The following is a 25,353-nucleotide window of genomic DNA, read 5'->3' on the forward strand; positions in this document are numbered from 1 at the left end:
TGGATTCTGTGTCTCCCTCTCTCTCTGCCCCTCCCCCGCTCATGCGCTTGCTCTCTCTCTCTCTCTCTCTCTCAAAAATAAACACTAAAGGGCGCCTGGATGGCAGAGTCAGTTAAGTGTCCGACTTCGGCTCAGGTCATGATCTTACAGTCTGTGGGTTCGAGCCCTGCATCAGGCTCTGTGCTGACAGCTCGGAGCCTGGAGCCTGCATCAGATTCTGTGTCTCCCTCTCTCTGCTCCTCCCCTGCTCATGCTCGGTCTCTCTCTCTCTCTCTCTCAAAAATAAACATTTAATTATTTAAAAAAAAAAAGAAAAGAAAAGTAGGAACCACAAAAGCAGTAAAAAATAAGTATTTATAAAAATCAGTCAAGGGAGTCACAAAATAAAAGGATTTAAAGCATGATACCATATACCTAAATCATAGTGGGGGCAGAGGAGGAATAAATAATGGGCTCAAACTTAAGTGACCATCAACTTCATATAGACTGCTAGATGCGGCAAATGTTATATACAAACCTAACAGTCATAAATAAAAAACCAATAATGGATATACAAGAATTAAAGATGTCCCAATACACCACTAAAGAAAGCCAACTAATCATGAGAGAAGAGCAAGGGAAGAAAGGAACAGAGAATATCTACAAAAACAACCATAAGGGAAGTAACAAAATGGCAATACATACATACTTGTCAATAATTGCTTTGAATGTAATTGGACTAAACAATCAAAAGCCAGGGTAATGGAACTGATACTAAAAAAAGCAGCAGTTGGAAAGACCACCTATATCTGCCTACATAAGAGAATCATTTCAGATCTAAAGACATGCAGACTAAAAGTAAAATGGAACATGAGCATAAAGTCAGGATGCTTATATGGGACAAAGTGGACTTTAAAAACAGACTATAACAGCCAAATTTGACACTATGTAATCATAAATGGAACCATCCAACAAGAAGATACAACAATTGTAAATATTTATGCATCCAACATGGGAACACCCAAATACATAAAGCAGTTAATAACAAACATGAAGTAGTTTATAGTAATACAATAATAAGAGGGGACTTTAACACCCTACTTACATCAATGGATAGATCATCCAAACAAAATCAACAAGAAAACTGGCTTTGAATGACACATTTGACCAGATGGTTTTGACAGATGTATTCAGAACATTCCATTCTAAGACAGCAGAATACACATTCTTTAGAAGTACACACAGAACATTTTCCAGAATAGGTCAGATAGGCCACAAAACAAGTCTGAACAAATAAAAAGATTAAAATCATATCATGCATCTTTTCTCAACACAACACTGAAACTAGAAACCCACAAGAAAAAATCTGGAAAGAGCACAAATACATGGAGGTTAAATAACACACTACTAAACAATGAATGGGTTAACCAAGAAATTGAAGAGAAAAAATACATAGAAACAAATGAAAGCAGAAACACAATAGTCCCAAATCTTTGGGATGCAGCAAAAGCTTTCCTAAGAGGGAAGTTTTAGCAATGCAGAGAAGTTTACTCAAAAAGCAAAAAAGAACCTCAAATAACTTAATCATATACTTAAAGGAGCTAGAAAAAGAACAAGCAAAACCAGCAGAAGGAAGGAATTAAAGGTTAGTGCAGAAATAAAATAGAAACTCAAGACAAAAACCAGGCTGGTTCAGTTGGTAGAGCATGCAACTTTTGATCTTGGGGTTGTGAGTTTGAACCCCATGTTGGGTGTAGACATTACTAAAACAACAACAACAACAACAAAAACAGAACAATGAAATCAGGAGTTTGTTCTTTGAAAAGATCAATAAAATTGATAAACATTTAGTCAGACTCAGGAAAAAAAGGGCTTATATTTTAAAACATCAGTAATGAAAGAAGAGATACAACCAATACCACAGAAATACAAAAGATTATGAAAGGTCATTATGAAAAGTATATGCCAACAAATTGCATAACCTAGAAGAAATGGATACAGTCCTAGAAACATACAACCTACCAAAACTGAAGCAGGAAAAAATAGAAAATTTGGACAGACCAGTTACCAGCAAGGAGATTGAGTCAGTGACCAAAAACCTCCCAACAAACAAAAGTCCTGGACCAGATGGCTTCACAGATGGATTCTACCAAAAACTCAAAAAGGAGTTATACCTATTCTTCCCAAACTATTCCAAAAATTAAGAGTGGAAGGAAAATTTCCAAATTCATGCTATGAGGCCAGCATTACCTCAATTCCAAAACCAGATTAAAAAAACAAAAACAAAAACAAAAAACCCGCTACAACAAAAGAGTACTATAGGCCAATATTCTTGATGAGTAACAGCAATATTCTTGATGAACAACAGCTGATGTAAAAACAGCAAACTGCATCCAATAATATATTTAAAAAATCATTCACTATGATCAAGTGGATTTATTCCCAAGATACAACAGTAAATCAATATTTGTAAATCAATATAATACATCAATAGGAGGATTAAAACCATATGATCATTTCAATAGATGGAGGAAAAGCATTTGACAAAATACAACATCTATTCATGAAAAAACCCTCAACAAAATAGGTTTAGAGGAAACATACCTCAACATAATAAAAGCCATATATGAAAAGCCCACAGGTAACATCATAATGCTGAAAAACAGAGCTTTTCCCCTAGGTCAGGAACAAGACAAGGATGCCCACAGTCACCACTTTTATTCCACAGTACAGGAAGTCCTAGCTATAGCAATCAGACAAGAAAAAGGATTAAAAGGCATCCAAATTGGTAAGGAAGAAAAACTTTCACTATTTGGAGATGATGTGACACTATATATAGAAAACCCTAAGGACTCCCACCAAAAACTGCTAGAATTGATACAATCAGTAATGTCACAGAATACAAAATCACTGTACAGAAATCTGTTGCATTTCTATGCACTAATAATGAAGCAGTGGAAAGAGAAGTTAAGAAAGCAACCACATTTACAATTGTACCAAAAAGAATAAGACACCTAGGAATAAACTTAACCAACGAAGTGAAAGACCTGTACTCCAAAAACTATGAAACAATGATGAAAGGAATCGAAGATAACAAACATGGAAAGATACTCAATACTTACTGATTGGGAGAACCAATATAGGTAGAATGTCCAAACTACCCAAAGCAATCTACAGATTTAATGCAATCCCTATCAAAATGCCAACAGCATTTTTCAACTAGAACAATCCTAAAATTTGAATAGAACCACAAATACCCCTCATAGCCAAAGCAACTGTGAAAAAGAAAAACAAAGCTGGGAGTATCACAATCCCAGATTTTAAATTCTACAAAGCTGTAGTAAAACACTTAGCTATAAGCAACAGCAACAGTGCTCTTCATGGAAACTATTTTTCAGCATGTGAAGTTACCCCAGACTCAGCACTGGTAGCCATACCTACTTTGGGAAACACAAAGAACTAAGGATCAGGAAGAAGACAACCGGAAGGTGAGCAGAAGGGGGGGTGGGGGCAAAGCCCAGCCCCTCACCCAGGCCACACCTGTAATGCTCTCCACATACACCTTGCAGCAGGTGGCTGAATGCACATGCCTGTCACTCACCCCACAGGGGTCTGTGTGACAGGAGGCCGAGGATGCCGGGGGACATGGTGATGTGTGTGGTGTCTGACCAGAAGCAAGCATGTCTTGTAAATCTGGGTGCCCAAATATGTACATGATGCCTTATATGTGCGTGTGCAGGGCACAGATCTGGGTGTGCAGTCAGGGTAAGTCGGGTGTGTGTGGATTCAGATGCCTAGGGGTCTACATGTGAACGGGGCCACATAGGGACCAGTTCCTGTACAGACATGGGAAGTTAACTGTGTGTGCCCACAGTGAAGGGTGGGGAGAGCTCCCTGAGACCCAAGCAGGCGCTTCCATCCACCTGGCTGCACGAGCCCTCTCCCCGTGGGTGGGGACAGGATGGACGCGGTACTGACCAGGGACTGCAGGATGGCGTGGTTGGTGGCGTTCATGCACGAGTCCAGCGGGAAGGAGCACTCCCCCTCACAGTAATAGGCCGAGTAGCCTTGGGGAGCAATGACCCAATCCTGGGGGGAAAGAGGAGAAAGTGAGTGCCATCCAGATGCCCCCCCACACACACTGAGCCCTTGAATCCAGCACACGGCACAAGACGACTCAGGGCTGCCCCTTACCCACCTGCAGCCCCAGCCCCATCAGCCAAGCCTAGGGTCCCTGCAGGCAGGCTCCCCCAAGAGGCCTGTCGTCCACCGGGAGGCCCTCGGCAGGCAGGGCTGGGCACAGCTCTGTCCCCTTCACGTGCACTGGGCATCGTCCTCCCCACCCGCCCCACTGCCTGCATCTTCTAGAGCTGCTGTCCCAGCAGACGTGCACACGCACTGCCCTCCCAGCCTCGGTTTCCCTGTTGCAGCCCTGACATGTTCTGGCTGAGGATTCAGACTATCCCCATTTCCATGGTTTTCACCAAAAAGCACCTTCTCACTATAAAAGAAAGACATATTCCCTTCAGAAAACACTGAAGAACCTAATGCATGAGAAAATTAAAGTCACCCATAATTCTAGCTGCCCCTGGAGATACACCTATCATCTCCGGGTGGGGACCGTCATGTAAGAAGGAGGAGAGTCAGAAATTACCAGCCAGCCGAGGTCCTGGAAGCTGACGTAGAGCTCGTGCCGCCGGCAAACCTGCCGGCCGTCGGTGCCATGAACGTCATCTGCAGGGACAGAAGCCAGGTCTGTTCTGGGGTTCCTGCTCTGGGCAGCTTCCACGGGGAGCTCCCAGGGCAGGGGACACCCCACCGGGCACACTTGGTGAATAAATGAATGCAGTGAAACAGACGCATTTGATCTCATTAAGCCCATCCTGCAGCTCTGCTGGTGTCACGACCCAGCTCCAGAAACTTCGATGGCTCCAGGTGGTCCGATAGCTACAGAGGAACCCTGCACTCACCCCAGCCTCCCCTGAGTTCCAACCTGTGGGCCCTCCCGATGCTTCAGTAAACAGCCCAGGGGACCCTGGGCCATCAGTGGCCCCTTTTCTGTACTGACCTCATCCCAACTCTCCTGCCGCCCCCATTCCACGGGATCGAGTGGCTCACGGAGGCCAAAGGGCGGACTCCCTGTGGAGGAGAGGAGGGCAGGAGGGCAGGGCAGGCCCACTCCTGATCCTGAGGGGCTCAGTCTGCGGGGGAGACCTCCGCATAAACAGTTGTGCATCCTGCAGGGTCCCCAGGGGCTGTGCTGCCCGGAGGATGGGGCACCTGATTCTGATGGAGACTTCTGGAAAAAGCCCTGGGAGCCAGGGGAGGGCAGAGAAAGCACTTCTGGGTGGCAGGGACGGAGAGGGCAGAGGCTGGTCCACAGAACAGTGCTGGAGGGTGACCCCCGGCCTGAACCTACTGAGGACCCAGAGGGTTCTGTCCCCTCCAGGTGGCTCCTGGGCCCCGCCCCAGGCCCCTCCCGGACCTCACCAAAGATCCCCGGGAGTTTGTTCGGGTGTGGCAGCTCGTTGGTTTTCTTGGGCGGCCTCCTCTTCAGGGGCCTCGCTGCCCGAGGGGCTCGGACGGGACCAGGGCTCGCCCTGAAAAAAGTGACCAGGAAAGGCTGTTTGGAGCCCGGCGCCCGTCGCCCCAGCAGGCCGGCCAGGCCAGGATCCACGCTGTGCCCTGAGACGGAGAGAGGAGAGAGGGCGATCACTCGCGGGCAGGGGCTGTGCAGGGGCTGTGGGACAGCGGGGACCCTTCTGCCAGGGCCTGCTCGGGCCCAGGAGCGCAGAGGCAGAGGGCCTCAGTTTGCTCCTCTGGAAACAGGAGTCCCAGGTCCGAGGGAGATGGAGGGAGGGGGGCCTCGCGAACACAGGGTCATTACTCGCGATAACGGTGAACAATGCCATCTGTGAAGCACTTTGTAGGTTTCGAATTAGTTCACACGCGTGACCTTATGTGTCTCCACAGTCCCCCTGGACCTCATGCTTCGCTGAGAAACGTCAGAGCCACTCTGCCGGGGGCTCGCAGAACCACGGTTCCCATGTCCATCTGAGCGCTCCGAGGCCCGAGTTCTCCCTTCCACCCCATACGTTCTGGGGGTGTGGATGGATTTATGACCCAGCAGATTAGAGCAGCCACCAGGACATAGCCAGGGCTTGCTCTGCCCAGCACTGCCAAGAGCAGGGCACTAACTGTGCCCTGACATCCACAAACGAGACCCCGGGTTCAGTGGGGCAGAGACATCTGGCCAAAGTCCTGGAGCCGCGGTTCAGTCAGATCCCAAGTTCTTACCCACTGAAAGTCTTACTCCCGGGTTTGTGGGTTAAAAAAGAGAGAAAAGGCTGTGGGCTGGACATGATGGGGGCCTCCGGCTAGGAAGAGGGACACCCCTGAAAATGGGATTTGACCCCACAGCTGCTTAGAGATGAGGATGCCCTGAGAAACACACTCACGATCCCTGGAAATGTCGACTCCACCAATGAAACCAACTTCCTGTACCTCTTTGTATTTCCAAATGACCTCTTGATTTCTTAACTGTCAAAGTAACACAAGGGCAACTGTAAGGTAACCTCTGGGGAAGAAATATCACTCAGAAACCTCTGCCCACCCCAACACATCATTTTCATCTTTCTGAATATTTTCATGTCGCCTGAGCTTTTACACAATGGTCATCTTAACAAAGAAGTCTGTATGTTTTCCAACTTTTTCACATAAACATGTTCACTGCTGTTAAAATGTCTCCACTATGAACGTTTCAAATGCATAAAATTCCTTTGAGAAAATGTACCATAATATTTAGAGATTAGCTTAACTTTAGACATTTAGGTTATTTCCCGGCTTTCATTAAAAGACGAGAAAGGGGTAGATCTCTTCATTCTCATTTCCTGTGGAATTTTCCTTTTTCTTTGTTTGAATGTTTCTATTTTTCAGAGAGAGAGAGAGAGAGAGGAAACGTGAGTGGGGGAGGGGCGGAGAGAGAGGGGAACAGAGGCTCTGCAGTGGGCTCTGTGCTGGACAGCAGCGAGCCAGTCGTGGGGCTCGAACTTACAAACGGAAACTGTGAGATCATGACCAGAGCAGAAGTCGGATGCTCAACCAACTCAGCCACCTAAGAGCCCCTCCCACGGTATTTTCTTAAACTAAATGACAGGAGGTGATTACTGACTTTTATGCTCCTTAGAACACAGTGCCAACTGCTCTACTTCCTGTACATCACCTCAGTGTTGCCACCCTGACACACACACACACACACAGGCACAGGCACAGGCACATGTACGTACGTACGTATGGAAACACACGTGCACTTCTCATACAGGATACAGACATACACATACACGATGCTACGTGTCTGTTCCATTAGCGGGTGTCCTGATTCACTGTGAAACCATCCCAGTCCTGCTCAGCTGGCAAAGGTCAGCCCTTAAACAGCCGGGCTCTAGACCTGGGGCCCCGGGCCAAGTTGGTTGAACTAATCAGTCCAGAGACTAAACTTTGATCTATGACATCACCTCCCACAAACAAATGCACCGGACACGTTAGAGGCACCGCTCAGGAACGATCCTGCTGGGACGGGAGGGGGGTCAGCTGCAGGGGCTGACACTGGAAGGAGCCTTGGGGATACGGGGGTGGTTACTCCTCCCTCATCACTTCCCCCCACATTTCGTGGCTCGTTCCGGAGAGAAGGCTCCTCGGTGAAAGCCTTCCTGTGGGATCATCCGAGCTGCAGGAATTTAACGTAAACATCACAGTGAGGAGGGCGTCCGAGTGCCCGACGACGGAACCAGACCTAACTCAGGACTCACAGAACATGCAAGAGCAACACCAAAGATCTCCTTTTGTTTTTAATTAAAGCCATATTCCTCTTGAGAGAATAGTCTGTCTGGCGGTAGCCGAGTCTGAGACGCCAGGAGAACCGGTCAGACGAACGGACAGGCGTGATGACACCCCCTCTGGGTGAGAGGCAGCGGCGAAAATGAAACACACCCTCTGACCAGGGCTTCCTCTCCCGGGTCAGGCGGCCACCTGCTGCATGGGTCTGAGGTTCGGTGACACAGCGAAGGGCTGCCCGTGCTCTGTGACGTCGTCCACGGTCAGCCCGTCCCAGAGCTCAATCAGCGTCAGGCCTTTCTTCTTGTGCACGTCGAACACGGCCTTGTCAGTGATGATCCGGTCCACACAGCGCTTCCCGGTCAGCGGCATGGTACGCTTCTCCAAGATTTTGGGTTCGTTGGCCTTGGTGCAGTGCGCCATGGTGACCACCACTCTGGTCTTGGGACTGGACACCAAGTCCATGCCCCCCCCCCATGCCTTTCACCTTCTTCCTGGGTATCATCCAGTTAGCCAGGTCACCGTATTTGGAGACCTGCATGGCTTCCAGCATGGTGAGGTCGAGGTGCCCCCCTCGAATCATGGCAAATGAGTCATCGCTGGAGAAGAAACAGCCCCTGGGGAAAATGCTCACCGTCTGCTTGCCCGCGTTGATGAGATCTGCATCCACCTCATCTTTGGGGGGGAATGGCCCCAAGCCCAGGATGCCATGTTCACTGTGAAGATGAACAGTCATGTCCGGGCTGATGTAGTTGCTGGCCAGGAGCGGGATTCCTATGCCCAGATTGGCATACATGCCATCCTCAAATTCAAGAGCTGCCCGCTTGACAATTCGGGCCCCGGGGTCATCTGCAGACTCGGCTTTTTCATCGTGCTCCTTCCTGAGGGCTAGATGCTCAATTCTTTTCTCGTGTTTTTCTCCCTGAATCATGCGGTCGACATAAATGTTAGGAACGTGGATGTCTTCGGGGGCAAAGGTCCCCACATCCACGATTTCTTCCACCTCCACCACGGAGGTTTCCGCAGCTTTGCACATGGGCACGTTGAAATTCCTGGCGCTTTTTCTGAAGATGACGTTCCCGGCGCGGTCGGCCTTCCACCCCTTCACCAAAGCAAAATCGGCAGTGATGGCCTACTCCAGAAGATAGTGGTGCCCGTGGAACTCCCTCACCTCTCGGGGCTGGCTCATGATGGCGATGTGGCCGTTGGGCGCGGACCTGATGGGGGCGCCTCCCTCCTGAGCCAGGGTCCCGTAGGCCGTGGGTGTGTAGAAGGCGGGCACCCCGGTGCCCCCGGCGCGGATGCGCTCGGCCAGGGTGCCCTGGGGCGTCAGCTCCAGCTCCAGCTCGCCCGCCAGGTACCGGCGCTCGCACAGCGTGTTCTCCCCCACGTAGGAGCAGATGAGGCAGGCGATCTGCTTGGCCTCCAGTAACAGGCCCGGCCCAAAGCCATCCACGCCCACGTTGCTGCTGACCATGATCAACTCTTTGACGCGCGTGCGGAACAGCGCCTGAATCAGGTTCTCTGGAATCCCGCAGAGCCCGAAGCCGCTGACCATGATCTTGGCCCTGTCCGCGATGTCTTTGACGGCCTCCACGGGATCCGCGTAGAATTTGGCGCGGGCGCTGGTGGCCAGGCCGCGCACACCGCCCTCGGCCTCGGCCAGCGTGGGCCCCCAGCGGCTGGCGGGGACGCGGTGCCCGAGCGTCCGCGCGAGCCTCTGGAGGACGGTCATCGTGCGCTCTGGCTCCGGGCCCCGGACTGAGACCGGCGGGGGACAGGCCAACGCCGGCCGCCACCACCGCGACACAGAGCAGAGAGGGTGCGTGGGGCGGTGACGCTCACACCAGGTGGCCCCGGCGCCCCTGCCCACAACGAGGGGCCCCTCCCCCAAGGGGATTCCGGACCCTGCGTCCCCCGCTGCGAGGCAGCGGCGTTCCTGAGGGGAAGACTCGACCCTGAGTCCTCAGGGTTGGCGACAAGGCCGCACGTGTCCAGCCCAAAGCCCCGGGGGCAAGGGAGGTCCTTCGCGGGGCCCCTTCCAGGCACACCTCTCCCTGTCGGACACCCCCAACTCTGGGTGGTCCCACCCCCTTCCCGGGTGACCTGCTCCAGTCCCCTGGCCCTCAGGCCACCCAGACGGCTGCGCTTCCCACACCTGCGCCGCCTGCCCCCGCGCTCACCTGTCCTGGGTGACCGGCCATCTGGACGTCTACCAGGGCTCCCAATGACCTCGCCGCCAAAGAAAGTGCTCTGGGGTTGCTGCCTCAGACCTGCCCCCTCCTCTTCTTTCACTCAGACACAAATCTATTAAAAATGGGCCCCTGGCTCACTCCACATTTTCTGTGATTCCGCCGCTGCCCACTTTTCTCCATTTCTGCCGCTACCAACAAGCTCCTCCCCACTCCACCTGCATGCTGGGTGGCTCCTGAGCCTCTGTGATGGCGCTCTTGTCCCCCACACACCACCCTCCTTGCTCACGTCAGGGGCGGGCCGTTCTGGATACATACGGAGAAAGGTTTTATTTTATCCTAGTTGAGATTTACAGAAAAATCGCACTGACAGCCCAGAGTCCCCGGATACCCAGAGCCGGTTTCCCCTGGGAAATGTTAACATTTACGTTAGGGCCGTGGATTTGTCACAACTGATGAACCAATATGATAAATTAACACGATATATTCGGATCTCGCCGGTCTTCCCCATGTCCTCTCTCTCTTCCAGGGTCCCCGCCCGGATCCCACATGGCCGTCAGCTGCTACAACTGCTCAGGCGCCTCTGCGCTCTCACACGAACTCAGACTTGCTTTGTAATTATGACGGTTCGGAGAAGGACCTGACGGGCACTCTGCCGTACACCCTTCCGTTTCCCTTTGTCTGGGTTTTTCTCATGGTTAGACGGGGTGTGGGTTTTGGGGGGAAGACCACGAGATGAAGGGCCCTTCCCATCCCTTCATGTCAAGGGGACACGGGAGGTACGTGACATTCACGTGAACCCTGATCACCTGCCGAGGCAGCACGCTCAGCTTTCTCCTCTGTGAACTTACTTCCCCCACCCCGTCCCGACTGTACTTTGGGAAGCAGGTCGCTAAGCATTGTCACACTGAGGGGTGGAGTGATGTCCTCCTTGGGGGGGCAGGGGGGGTGTTTTCAGGGGGCTCTTTTCAGATCCTGCCATCCTCCACTGCTATGAAATACAGTGAGCTACCCCCCACGCTCCAACACCACGCCCTGGTTTACCCACAGAGGGCCCGGAGCGCCTGGAGGGCTCAGTTGGTAAAGCATGCGACGCTTAACCTCAGGGTTGTGAGTTCGAGCCCCACGTTGGGTGCAGACATTACTTAAAAATAAAATCTTGGGGGCCCTCCCTGGCTGGTTCAGTTGGTTAAGCGTCCGACTGGCTCAGGTCATGATCTCTCAGTTCATGAGTCTGAGCCCCACATCAGCTCTCTGTCATCAGTGCAGAGCCTGCTTTGGATCCTCTGTCCCCCTGTGCCCCTCCCTGGCTCACGCTCTCTCTCTCAAAAATAAATAAACGTTAAAAAATAAATATAATCTTAAAAAAAAAGAATGCGCCGTGCCAGCTCTCAGTCTCCTCTCCCATCTGCCCTGGCCCCCCCTGCTCCAGCCACGGCCGCCCCTTCCTGCAGCTCAGATACGCCAATCTTGTGCCCACCTTCGGCCTCTCCATCCCACCTCCTGCCATAACGGAGGCTCTTCCCCGGATACCTATGTAACGAATGAAGGTGTGATCCTCATTCTACAGATGAGGAAACGGAGGCTTAGCAGGTAAGTATCCTGCAAGGTCATCGAGTGAGAGCGCTGTAGGGCTGGGATTCAAGCCCAGGCCTCTCTGATCAAGTCTGAGGGTGTAACGGCTTCCCCTCCTGCCCTGCCAGTAGGGGACCTCCCACCCTACACGGTTGCTCCTGGAGAGGGAAAACACAGACTCTCTCTTAGCAGCTCAAGCGTGGGTTCCGCACAAGGAGAGGAGGGAGAGCACCGGGGTAGGGGGCCCCTGCTGCGGGAACCTGGCCCCTGCACCCCGCTGACCCCCACGGCGGGGCAGGGATCGTCACCCCAGGCGCAGGGCTGAGAAAGGCCAGGCCTCCAGGGCCCAGGGAGGGGGCTGCAGCCCTCTCGGCTGCCAGCAGCACCAGAGGAGCCCCCGGGAGAAGGTCTGCCGCCCAACCCTGGGCCTCACCATCGTCCGTTTCCACATAGAGGCGGAGCCCCAGGTCCTTGTTCCGGCTCAACAACCAGCGGTCACTGGCTGCTGTCACGTCCAACACCAGCCAGCCCTCGTCCCCAGCTCGGAGCGTCTGAAGATCCAAAAAGAACAAGTCAGACTCCCTGTGGACACGAAAGAACAATTAACCAAGGGCTGGCACAGCTGCCTCTGTGTTTCTAGGGCCCTCCTGTGGACCACGAGTGGGCGCCTGCCTGGCTCGGGCCGGGTGCCTCACTCTCCTCATCTCACTGCATCTACCCCACAAAGGTGTTACTGCGCCCACGCAGCGATGTGGAAACTGAGGCCCAGGAGCTCAGTGACCTGCCCAAGGTCCTGCCCCAGGACAGCGGGGCACGGACTTGCAGCAGGACTGGTTCTGGGTCACTCCCCACAGTGACACGAGGCCTGGGGTCAAGTATCTTTCTGTCTCTGGGGGTGTGCTCTCCAGGGAGCTCCCCTTCTGTCCTCTGGGACATGTCCCCTCCGGGGCTGGGCCCGATACACGGACAGAGGCTCGACCGGGAGGCGGGGCGTGGGGCGGGCACCTGTTGGACTGCTCTCTGACCACCTCGAACATGCTGACGTGCAGGGTCCCGTTGAGCAGGTGGGTGCTGGCCATCTTGTAAATCCGGAACTCAGCGGCTGTGACCATCTCCCCCTCTGGGATCTGGGTCAGGTCAAAGCGGAACTCCTTCCAGTGGGGCTCCTGGTGGCCCAGGGTACGGTCACGCTCCACTGCAAGACAGAGTGGGACCGGCGGTCACTCGTGTTCTGGGCTCGGGCTGGGCGGAGTTGGGTGGGAGCTGGGGGCCGAGGCAGCCTGGGTGGTGACAGCCCCCTCCTCTGCAAAGGGGCTTGCTCCCAGGCTCCGCCTGCTGGGTGCTGAGAAGGCTCAGTGGGGCTACATGGTGAGGCATCTGCATAGGACCCAGCATACACCAGCTCAACGAGAGCAGCCTTCACTTCTGGCCCCTGAGCCCCAAACCCGGCCTGCCATCCCCATTCCCTGCTGGCGCTGGGACCCGAGGGTGAAGTAGAGGTCAGGTCCCTCCTCTGGGAAGACGGACATCAGAGCCAAGGCAGAAAAGGGCCACGTAAGGGTGCAGAGACATAACTGAGTGCATTTCTGAGCCAGGGGCTGCCCAGAATCTGCCGATGTACATGCACGGAAGCCTGCGGAGGGGGAGCCTTTGCAGCTGACACGGGCTGGGCCTTGAGGGGTGAGAGCGGATATGTCGAGAGAGGAGGACACTGCACAAGAAAGGGGCCAGCCTGACCAAAGGCCTAGGGCTGAGGAACAGATTGTGCCAGCAGGGGAAACAACAGCCATAAAACACAGCAAAGGGTGAGATGATGGCAGGCCCCGTTTGGGGACAAGGGGAAGGAAGAAGGTGTGCCGGAGGCAGACTCAGAAAGGAACAAGGAGTAGCAAGGTAGGAGTGACAGCTCCTGGAGAGACCTGGTCAGGGCCTGGGGAAGCTGGACAGTCCCATGGTGTGATGGGATCTGAGCAGGCTTCCCGGAGGAGGGGACATCTGAACTGGCCTTGAAGGATGGGACAGAGTCTTGTCGGGTGGAGAAGGTGGCAGGGAAGGCATCCTAGGCAGAAGGGACCCCAGAGGCACCGGTGTGGGGTGCTGGGGCATCCACAGAGCAGCAGTGTGGGGGATGGGCCCTGAGTGGCTGTGGCCTGACTGCGGAGGGCTGGAATTCTGGCCCAGGAGCGTGGGCTGTGCCTCTGGCCGCTGGGGTTCAGGGCTCTGGGCAGCAGGGGCGCAGTGTGGTTTGGGGTGGGGAGGAAGGTATGTGTGGAGGGGCAGGTGAAGCGCAGGCTGGAAGGGGAGCCAGGGCGGCCTGGTGGCGAGGCTGGACTGTCTGGGCAGGAGGCTGTGGGTGGCGAGTCAATCCCACATGTCCCCAGCTGCCCGGAAGTGCCCAGGACAGTATATTTAGTACCGTCTTACTTTAGCCTCTTGTCACTTTCAAACACCACAAATCTGTGTTTCCGGAAAGCAGGGGTGGGAGCCGCCCAGCGCCGTCCTCAAAACCCAACACTGAGATTTTAATTACATGTCTGGGAGTCTTTTAAAAACTCTCTCTCTCCGGCTACTGGGCTCAGTGACCACAAGTCACCGGGCCGGTGGCGGAGGCGGATGTGGGGAGCACTTCCCGTCCTCACGGTGAGGACCTGATCTGGTGATGGACAAACAGCTGGGCTGGGTGGGGCCCGTGGACGCACATTTGGACAGGAGGAGACGGGCTTCTCATCCCCAGCCGAGGAGGAGAAGAAACAGAACGTCCATCCTCTGACAGCGTGCCGGACACGCGGCAAATGCCCACCCGTGGCCCAGGCTGTTGCGGAGGCAGCATGACCCAGAGCGGATGCGGGTCCTCCCACACAGGCAGAGAGCGCGGAGGGCAGGGTTCTGGACCCTCACCGAGCGATGCACGCCAAGAATATGGACATGCATGTCCCCTCCCCCCTACAGACACACTCACACTCACACACACGCACAGCTTTGGTGACAATTTCCATCCACTCGAGGACTGCACAGACCACCCCTGGTATGTGCCGGTGTAATCCCGGTAGTGCAGGATGACATAAGTCTAGGCTGCTTACTGTCACAGGGTGCGGCACGGAGAGCGAAGGAGGGTGGCTCAGTCACACCCTTCACCTGTGTCCTCTCAGAGCATCATAAATGTATCTGCTCCCAAGGCCCAGTGGCGGCTGACAGGCGGGTCCTGGGGCCCCTGGGAATCTCCGTGTGCAGGCCCGACACTGATTTCATGCTGGATCTGGGGACTCGGGGCACAACCCGTGAGCCCACCAGCTCCTCACCCTGCGGCCTCCCTCCCGTGCTGACCTGGGGGGCCAGGTGCGCTGGGTCAAGAGAGCCTCATGTACCTGCATTGACCCTAGTTCCCAGTTTCCATTGTGGGTTTGTGAAATTGAGCCATGGGGGAGAAGAGGAGGACATACAATTTTCTTCTTCTAAATAAAAGATTATACAACATAAAAATATGTCAATTCAACTGAAATGCATTTGGATGGCATTAAGGTGCCTCCTTTTCACCTGCCTGACCTGTCAAGGTACTTGATCCTCTGGCCTCAGTATCCACATCTGCAAAATGGTCATTTGATCCAGGGTCAAATGTAACTGCAAAAGGCCGTGTTTGCTACTGCAGCAGGTACTTGGTTATTATGGTCCAGGCAGTGCCTCTAACGTATTATTCAGGAGCATTTCCTTCATAGTACACCTTCCTGCCCAGCCTCCACTTCCCCTTGGGGAATCTGGAATCTCCCAAAGATGCCCAGGCATAGAGAGGCAGCCCCTCAGAATCACCACTGAGGCTACTCTGGCTCGGGCAAAAAGCAGAAACTGACCCTTTATGAATGTGCTGTATAGTCCAGAACACCAGAGCTCCAAGGACAGAGGTCACTGCACACACTGTCCTTCCACTTTTATACACACAGAGAGAGGGAACCCAAGGGTCTTGACTCCCATCTGGGCTCCTTCCACTATATCAGGGTGGACCTCCGCCATCTGATGTTGAAAGAATGGCACAAAAATCAAGTTGGAAGTGGCCTGTTGCTGCCTCCCACACCCCTGCTCTCGTCGATAGTCTGCAGAGGGAATTTATGGGAAAGGCCAAGTCCGTACAACGTGATTTCTTGGGTTTTCCCAGTAATTTTTTTTTTTTTTTTTTTTTTTTGCTACTGCTTGCAGGGTTGGGAAGTTCATTTCCCGGTCCCCTGGCAGATTTGGACAGGCTGAGGGGCAGGGGGTGCTGGACCCCAGCCACATGAGATATGTCCTGCCAGGAATCATCTCTCTGTGGTGGCCTTGAGGGGGATCACTGATGCCTGCAGCAAGCTTTCTGGGAAGTAAACTATTTCTCCGATCTGCAACATCTGGGCCAGGGATTCCTAACGTTCCCATAATTTCACTTTTGGGCCTGTGGGAGAGGACTCCTGACTACACATGCTCAGGAGGCTTTCTAAAAACGCTTTTTCCATTCATTTTTCCTGGTGACATCCAGGAAAATGTATTCATTTACTCGACACATTTGGAAACAGGGCTTAGAGGATGCAGGTGCTGTGCACGGCAATGGGGAGGCTGCAGGCAGTGAGACAGGGTGACCCGCCCCCACGGAGGTTATGGTGCTCATAGGGCTGCAGGGAAGGCGGGCAGCAAACAAGACGACTGTATGTGACCAGCTGTGATGGACGTCAAGACCAGGATGGGACTGGGGAAAACGCAGGGAGGGGCGTGTGAGTCACTTGATGCCTTTAACTTTATTTTGAAATAATTTTAGATGATTTAGATTTAGAGAAAAGTCTTGGCAGGAATAGTACAGAGACTTTCCCTACACGCTTTACTCGGCTTCCGCTAATGATAACATTGTATGTAATCAGACCGTAGCATAATTACCAAAACCACAAAACTGATATCGCGCAGTGCTATTAACTATAGTCTTTTCTAGATTTTTGCCAGGTTTTCCACTATTCATCGTTTAAGTGTACCTGACTTCAACCCAGGGTCCCACATCGCACTCAATTGTTAGGTCTCCTGGGTTTCCTCTGATGTGTAACAATTGCTAAGACTCTGCTTTTCTTTCATGACATTGACACTTTTAAAGAGTGCTGGCTAGCTCTTTTGGTTTATCTGACATTTTCTTCCCTTTTAAAAAAAATCTTTATTGTTGAGAGAGATATAGACAGAGCACGCAAGAGCAGGGGAGCTGCAGAGAAAGGGGGACACAGGATCCAAAGCGGGCTCTGTGCTGGCAGCAGAGAGCCCAATGCAGGGCTTGAATTCATGAACTGTGAGGTCATGGCCTGAGCTGAAGTTGGATGCTTAACCAACTGAGTCACCCATGTGCCCCTGATGCTTTCCCATTAGACTGAAGTTATGGATTTTGGAGAAGAATACTACAGAAGTGATATCCATTTCTGTGCACATCAAATTGGACAACATGGTGTCAATATGTATTATTACCAGTGATACTAATGGATTTGTTGATTAAGGTGTTGTCCAGGGATTCAAAGAGGCTTTGTGACCTGGGAAGAATTTGATAAAACTCACCAGTTCTTGATGCTATGATAGTCCACGGCCCTGTGAGGTGGATTAGAAGCCAGCAGCCAAGAGAGGCTCTTGACAGCCAGCTCCATTGAGGTTTGGCAGGCATGGGCCCACCACTGGGGATGGACAAGGCCAGCCCTGTTTCCACAGGTACCTTATTTTCTGCAAAGCTCTACGTGGGAAAGCAAAGACTTTACTTTCTTAACTCCATTACTGTGGCTCCAGGAAAATAAACAATCACAGGACTCCTGGATCTGTGGTCTTCTCCTACAGCCTCTGATAAAATGACCCCTGCTCTCCACATTTGTGGGAAAGACCCACTGTGTGCAGATGTCCTTGACCACCACGGTCGCCAAATACATTCTAAGTCTGAGGCTCTGCACTCACCACTCATGGACTAGATCTCCAGATGCCTCACCCTGAGTCCACCAGCCCAACACCAACAAAAACTTTGGGTATTTTTGTGACTTAGACAAAATTTAGAGGTATCCGGATGATCTAAATCTGTCTTGTTTCTGACCAAATAGTAAGACTCCAAAAAAACATCTTTTTCCTTCAGCTCAGAGTAGCTATTAAAAAAAGAAATCTGACCTTTCTGCCCTCAAACCCTTCCCCAGCCCCACAGGGCCCCTGGGAGGAGCCCAGGCTCTGGTTCCAGGACCCCTTGAGCTGACCTGGCCCAACCTCATGGCCTCCTCGGCCTTCGGGCTGCAAACACCCTCCCTGGACACCCTCCCCAAAGCGCTCTCTCCTGAGTTGCCCCCATCCCGCCTGGTCCAAAGGCCACTCTCCTCTCGTCCTGCTCCGACCCCACACAGATCAGCCTGCCAGCCTCTCCCTTTCCCCAGTCCCAGGGGTCCCCATCTCTGCTCCATGTGCCCTTTTGGATGGTGCACAATTGAGGGCAGGACTGCACAATGTAGGGTGGTAACGGGAAGCTCTCAGTGAACTTCCACTGAGCTCCTTGTGTTCTGGGGGCCCAGAGAGGGGATGTGTCTGCTGGTTCTTCCCAAGGTCCCCGGGACAGCGGCTCAGCATCCAGCAGCCGCTGCCCCTTGGGTTGGCCATGCTGCCGGTCTGGAGTGGCCTCCGTGTCACGGTGTGCCTCCATCAGAAGCCACTCACGTTGTCACTTTGCCTTGGGACTGGCCCCCCTTTGCATGGCCAGGCTGCTAAGGGGGAGGGCAGGCTCCCCAAGGTCCCAGAGGCAGGTGTGTGGGTCCTGTCTGGCTGGTCCTGCTCGTGACAAGGGCGAGGGCCCCCCACCCCTTCAGACCTAAAACAAGACCCAGGTCTCCATGGCCGGTGCAGGCCCACCAAGGGGCTGCAGAATGGACCACCTACCAAGTCTGCGTCTGAAGGGCTTCTTCCTCCCACCCAGAAATCTCGGTGCTTCCCAGAGGAGGCCAAGGCTCCATTTCTAAGGTATTTTTAGTCAGTTTTCATTACCGACTTTTTTCAAGAGCTGTTTCCATAAATGGTTCTGCACTCATGATTGCTGGTCCAGGCCTCCGACGGCTTCAGACCCCAAATTAAAAGGGAACACCCGCACACTCCCCCACATCAAGTCTGTCAAGGCCAAAAATAGATCCGAGGAGATTGAGCAAGGATACGATTCCCCAGTGCAAACCCGGGGGAAGAACTGAACTGTGGGACTTTTCCGGAAAGATGCGGTCACAGTGACACATCCCTCTCTCCCGTAGGGAATGGATTTCCGTAAGGAGATGGATTGGGTGTACCTCCCTGCCCTGGGCCTCACCCCTGGAGGAGCCCCCATCAGTGGGCAGGGGTGGGCACATTCTTTGGTCAGAGCTGGAAAGGCCTCCAGGGCAACCCTGCAGACATGGGGAAACTGAGGCCCAGAGGGGCAAAGACTTGCCAGGGGTCGCATGTCAGGTGAGGGCCCTTCGTGTGGACTTTCAGACCAGCAGCTGAGGTAAAATGAGTGGCCCTAGCTTCCCTCCAAGTGGTGATACTGGGATGGGGGGTGGTCACCTGTCAATGAGGTTCTCCTGTCAATGGGGGCCCCCCTGAGAATGCCTGCTGAAGCCACCTTCTTCCAGGCAGGGCCCTGGGGGCACTGGAGGTCCCAGGAAGCGCCCAGGGAGATGCCAAACCTGCTGTCAGCCTCCACAAAGACAGTGAGGGCGGCCCTGCTCTGCTGCACTGACCAGGCCCAGGCTCCCGCCCCTGCTCTCAGCTCCCTGCCTCCAGCTGTGATCGTCCTCTCTCAACCTTGCCAGTCTGCCCTGAGTGCCTGCCATGCAGGGGATGGGGTGCACGGGGTGGGGGTGCCCCAAAGACTCAGATCTGTCCCTGTTCTCAGGTCGTTCATGGTTTCCCAGGGAGTAAAATAGGGGTGAGACATGGCCCTGAATGAGCCTGGCAGAAAGTGACTCAAATCCTAAGAGAAATACACACGATGGGGGGGGGGGGGGGTGGGACTTTCATCAGAGAAGGAGCCTGTCTCTTGAAGAGGAGTGGAGGTGGGAAACTCCTGCCTGCCCCTTTAAGAGGTGGAGGCAGGGATGTTCTATGCACAGGGTATGAAAGGAGCAAAGGCACAGGTGAAATGTAACAGAGTTCTCTGTTAGTTAAGTTCCTGCTGTTGCCAGCGTCTGCTAGCCTCCCCTCACAGTGCTGGGAATAGGCCTCATTCACCTGCTCTTAAAGGTGAAGAAAGGAGGTTCAGAGACTTTAACAGGAACCTGTCTAGCATCTCACAGCTCCCAGGTGGGACAGCCAGGATTAAAATATAGGCTCAATACATCCACGTGAGCACGTTCTGGGCACCTTTATTCATAACCCCAAACTAGAAACAACTCAATATCCACTAATAAAAATGGACAAATGTGGTATACTTGCAGAATGCAATACAATTCAATTATAAACAAGTGCTACAGGGGTGCCCAGCTGGCTCACTAGCAGAGGATCTAACTCTTGATTTGATTTTGGGATCATGAGTTCGAGCCCCACCCTGGATGTAGAGATTACTTTAAAAAAAAAAACAAAAACAAAACTTAAAGAACTAAAGATAGGAAGATAACAGGGATGAATCTCAAAAAAATTATATTAAGTGAAAGACTAGACATAAAAGTATATATAGTAGGGCTTCGGGTATAAGGGGACCAAAGAGAGGTGACATGAATGCATTGTGATAGAAATCAAAAAGTGACTGCCTGGAGGCACTGGGCTAGTGGGAAAAGGATGCCCAGGGGCACCCATGTTACAAGTTTCAATGTGGTATGAAGGGTATCATGAGCATATCTTATTTTGTAATCCCCAAACAATAAAACCACTTTAAAAACAGGATTCTCAGTTTATAACATACATTCAAAGACAGTCGAATTCAGCAACACTTACTGTACCTAATGGTGGGCCAGGCCCAGGTCTGGGCAGAGAGGCAGTGTCTATGTAGGAGAAGAGCAGAGGAGACAGGAAGCTGACCTGCTGGGTGGCCTTGGGAAAACCACCTAATTTCTCTGAGCCTCACTCTCCTCTTTTCAAAACAAAGATGCGACCTTAAGTGTGATGCAGATGAAGAGACAGACTCAGAGGTTCTGAGCACAGGGTCCTCACCAGGGGCCATCTTACACACTCCCCGAACAGCCTGCAGGGTGGGCTATTTTACACGAGTGTCTCCATTTTACAGAGGATGAAACTGAGGCTCTGAGAGGTGGCCTGGAGAGCCCAGATCACACTGAGACTCGGTGGTGGCATCAAGATGCACAGGTTAGAGCCCCCCACCCAGGTCCTGTCTGCCCTCCCACTGTCCATCCGCTCCTGGGCTCCAGAGACCCCCTGGGGGGGGTCACTGTCTAGACCAGTGGTCTAGACAACCATCTTTGTGGCTTAAGTATTTATTCCTTGCTCCCCACTAGGAGGCCAGCTCCACAAGGGGAGGGACTTTGTTTCGCTCACTGTCCTATCCCAGGAACTAGAAAGAACTATGTCTGGCACAGAGCAGGTACCACATGACTATCTGTTGAGTGAATTCGTGAGAAATGAGAGAGTTCCCTAGTAAAGAACCAAAGGAAGTACCTTCAAGGTCACAGGGCTGAGCAGGACGTGGGCCAGGTCCCTCATTCCCACTCAGCCCTGCCTCTCCCAAATCCAGCGCCTCAGGTCAACACCCCCTGTCCTCGGCTGCCTGAGGCACGGGAATAAATTAGACAATTGGAGAAGGGTCTCCACAAAAGTGAAGATGGCTTGATGCATTTCTGGCTAGACCTCTGCCTTTAGGGCTGTTTGTGCCTCAGTTTCTCAACCTGGAACACAGCACCTGCTGGCCCAGCAGCTCGAGGTGGAGAAGGACCAGGACCAACGTGCGGAGTTGGTCTTTCTGGCCTCATTCCTCCCTCCCCGCAGGCTGGGCCAGCCTGAGGCGCCCAGGGAGCAGCCAGTCAGACCCACGTTCCAGCCCAGGGGACGGGGTGGTGCCATGAGGAGGTGCCTCCAACACGGAGCCACGGGGTCAGGGCCGGGAGGCCCCATGTTTTCTGACACCATCGCTGTGGACTGGATGAGAAAAGAGGCCCAGAGAGGGAAGGGAGGTGACCTGGGACAGGAAGGACTCAGTGGCGAGCCCAGGCGGTACAAGAACCTGGGTGTTGCCTCCCAGCTCAGGCCTCTCCACTCCGTGAGCACAGGGGACACCCAGGACAGGTATCGGCCCCCATTACCGTGTCCTGACCAAGGGCAGCCAAGAGCATACAGGTGGAGACTCACTGACAGGCCAGGCAGGGGCCCCAGCTCTGACCGTAGTCCTGGCTTCCCTACAGAGACACTGTCAGCCATGACACGGGCTTCCTACAGCACCTGCCTGGGCACAGAGGCCTGACCCACGGGCCAGAGGCCTGTGGGAGGCTAGAGGTCTCTGGGTTCCACAGGCTGCCATGGACGGTCAGGGGCCCAGCAGGCAGCAGGTCTGGCTTCTCAGGACCCGGATGAGGCCAACAGGAGGTGGAGCTGGAGGCAACAGGTGTGGGAGCCTGGGCGTGGGTGCTGACACCATAGCGACTCTGCTATTAGTCTCGGTGGTGGTTCAGGGGCCTGGGGCCTGGGCCTCCAAACAAGGAAAGAATCCTGGTAGGTGTCTAATCCCCCCGCCCCCACAGCCCAGGTAATTACCAGTTAAAACTACTCAAATTGAAGGAGCTGTACTAGTGCAATTAGCACATCAGAATAAAGGAGGCCCTCTGACAGCTGGCTGGGCCCGCCCACAGACCGGGCTTCCACTGAACAAAGATCTGCTTGTTAATCCCACAGCGTCAGAGGCCTTCGATCTTCGTGAAACACACAGACATGGCGTGGGAAGAAGCTGGCATCTGGAATCCACAGCCCCTGGATGATGTCATGGATGCGCTGTGTGGCCCTGGACTGGCCATTTAACCTCTCTGAGCCCATGAAAAGGGCTTGGGGTGGCTCAGTCAGTTAAGCATCAACTCTTGATTTTGGTTCAGGTCACGATCTCATGGTTCGTGAGTTTGAGCCCCGCATCAGGCTCTGTGCTGACAGCTCAGAACCTGCTTGAGATTCTGTCTCCCTCTCTCTCTGCCCCTCCCTCTTCTCCCCACCCCCACCTCTCTCAAAACAAATAAATAAAGGTTAAAAAAAGAAGTGTGGGACATTCCCACACATCCAACCAAGGCTGGCCAGCAGCTGGGAGGGACCGGAGTCAGGAGCAACCAGGCCCAGGCTCACCGACCAGAGGCATGATTTTCTGTTCCTCCCATCTATCAACTGAACACACAACAACCCTGACGATGCGTTGATCTCTAGGAGCCCCACTTTACAAGGAGGGATCTGTGGCTCCAAGAGGACAAGGGACGTGCCTTAGACCACACAGCAGAGGCACAAGAGGAATCAGATGTGTCTGAACTAAGGGTGATGCTTGATTCACAACAGCAGCTCCCACCAAGGCCGTGTGCGCCTTGACCATGGGATGCTGGGGAAGCAGGACATTGGCCGGGCAGTGACTCACTAACGGATGGCTCCCTTGGGGACATCTCAGGATAACTGTATCTACAGCCCCTCTTGGTTCTGAGCCCCAGGTCAGCTTGTTCTGAGGACAGGCCTCAGTTTTACACATGGTCTCTGTTATCCCGCGTCCCCCACCCTGCCCTCTAACCAGGAAGGTGGCATTCACTGGCCCAAGTCCTGTGCCTGGCACCGGGCTCTCAGCAGAGGTTAACAGCCGCTTCCTGCTGTTCCCTCACCTCAGGCACCCACCAGCTTGGGGCTGGGGGCGGGGACAGAGGCCTCCTTGGCTGTCCCCTCGGCCTGCCCCAGTGCAGGAAGCAAATGGCTTAAAGACCCCACAAGACCTGCCGCTGCTCCATCCCCTGGGTTTCTCTGCCTAAACCCCTCTGGAAGCTCTCTACACCCTGAAAGCCTGCCCTCCTGACAGGAGAAAGAAATATCAGCTCCTTGAGGAGGTGGATGTAGGGCTACCTGCTGTCCTGACTGGGCCACGGAGAGGCTGTGCTATCCTGGGCATAACATTGTCTCTCTGAGCCTCAAAGTCCTCATCGGGGAGATGGGGATGAAGATCATGTCTGGTAACAGGGCTGTCGGGAAGGTCAAGAGTGACGCTGTGGGTGAAGGGAGGCTGTTGGCCTTGGCAAAGGTCTTCTCCCATCTAAGCCTGAGTTGTAGTCCCTGTGCCCCAGATCCAGTCTGGTGTCTGCTCCAGCCCTGACCCCACAGACAGGAAGCAAAGTGGATAGGGGACAGATAGTCAGGACTGCAGATTAAAGAGCATTTAATAATAGGAAAGACATCTTTGAAAACTAACCATAAATGGCTCCACGACTTGTACAGAGTTTCTGCAGAGAGGAAGGGTTGGGCTTTGTGTGGGAGAAGGAGGGGCGTCCGAGCTGCCCACCATGTCCTTCCACAGCCTGGACCTTCACAGCATGCCAAGCCACATCCCAGGTGCTGCGCTCAGGGTGACAAGACCGCCGACGGCCCCACTGAGCTCAGAGTCCACTCCTTCCCCACCCGCTGCCCTGACAGCCACACCCTCACCTACAGGGGCTGGGGCTCTGGCCAGGGAATGGGCTGCTGTGGACTCATGACATCTTGGGCTCTCATCTCAGCTCTGGGCACTCTGATGATGTCACCGGGGCTTTCCACACTGAACTTTGTCCCTTTCTCCAGTACTGCCCTTATCACTGTGGCAGCATCCCGGCCTGTTTACTCATCCGTCTCCCCAGGACCACACTGTCTTCCTGGCACTGCCCGGTCCACCCGACATGAGATGATTCCTACCCTTGGGTGTTTCCAGGGGCGGGACGAACGCGCACATCGATGGGACTCACATCCCCGTCTGTCGGAGTGAGCGGGGCCCACAGCCCTTGGACTCTGCTGCCCTGAGCTCCGCATTCCCAGCCCTCTGTGGGGGCGTGGCCGCGATCAAAGGGGCGCGCACCGGCCAAGGCGGTCCCCTGGACCCGTCCGCACCCGCGCGTCCACCCGGTGGTCTGGTCGTATGGTCACCGGGGCCCCGGACGCCCACCCCGACGGCCTCACTCACCCATGTTGACGAAGCTCATGACCAGGTCGGCGCGGCCCGGGCGCCGCTCGGGAGGGCCGCCGTCCTCGTCGTCGTCGCGGGCCATGGCGTGGTACAGGTCCAGCATGAAGAGCGGCGCCGACGCGGGCAGCCGGGCGGCGGCGGACGGCGCGCGGGGCCGGGGCCGCCCGGGCAGCCCGAGCACCGCCAGGATCTCGCGCTGCATGTCGCGGCGCTCGCGCGGGCCCAGGCGGCGGGCCGGACAGCCGGCCGGGGCGCGCGGGCCGGGGCCGCCGCCGCTCAGCGCGCACAGCGCCAGGCCCACGAGCCACAGCGGCCCGGGGCGCGCGGCCATGGCCGGGCCGGGCGGGCGCTCAGCGGGCGCGCATCCGCTCCGCGGCCGGGCGGGGACCGGGGCCGCGGCCGCCCCGACGGCGGACGGCGAACCGCGAACGGCGAACGGCGAACGGCGGGCGGGGTTCGGGGTCGGCCGCACGGGGCGCGCTCGCCTGCGGTTTCCCAGCACCTGCTGGGCTCGGGCGGCGTGGACGCGGCAGGGGCTCCTCCGGGAGCTGGGGGCTGGCGGCCAATCTGTGGCGGCCGAGCCGTCAGTTGGCTGCTGCCGAGGCCCGCTCAGCCGCAGGGGCGGCGGGCGAGCTCCGGTCTGCGCTCGGGACGACGCAGATCCGACGGCGCCTCTCCAGCTGGAGCTGC

The 25,353-nt window shown here is 54.3% G+C and overlaps 2 protein-coding genes across 2 annotated transcripts in view; both read right to left on the reverse strand.

Moving 5' to 3' along the window:
* LOC124515701 (bone morphogenetic protein 8B) overlaps positions 1–24,994 on the reverse strand; it is a 28,474-nt gene extending 3,480 nt beyond the window's left edge. Inside the window, exons 1-6 of the mRNA XM_047084711.1 lie at positions 24,661–24,994; positions 12,585–12,774; positions 12,013–12,161; positions 5,470–5,664; positions 4,634–4,713; positions 3,958–4,068 (exon numbers count right to left, since the gene is read on the reverse strand). Of these exons, the coding sequence (XP_046940667.1) occupies positions 3,958–4,068; positions 4,634–4,713; positions 5,470–5,664; positions 12,013–12,161; positions 12,585–12,774; positions 24,661–24,994 (1,059 nt within the window). The remainder of the gene's footprint in view (positions 1–3,957; positions 4,069–4,633; positions 4,714–5,469; positions 5,665–12,012; positions 12,162–12,584; positions 12,775–24,660) is intronic.
* On the reverse strand, positions 7,996–9,547 carry LOC124515805 (succinyl-CoA:3-ketoacid coenzyme A transferase 2, mitochondrial-like). The gene is given in 2 exon segments (XM_047084831.1): positions 7,996–8,286; positions 8,288–9,547. Coding segments are annotated over 2 exon segments (1,551 nt in total).
* Positions 24,995–25,353: the final 359 nt, after the last annotated feature.

This window comes from Lynx rufus, unplaced genomic scaffold, assembly GCF_022079265.1.
Source record: "Lynx rufus isolate CCGP_SWC_20201006 ecotype Redwood Valley unplaced genomic scaffold, mLynRuf1.p SCAF_2, whole genome shotgun sequence".
Classification (NCBI taxonomy): Eukaryota; Metazoa; Chordata; class Mammalia; order Carnivora; family Felidae; genus Lynx; species Lynx rufus.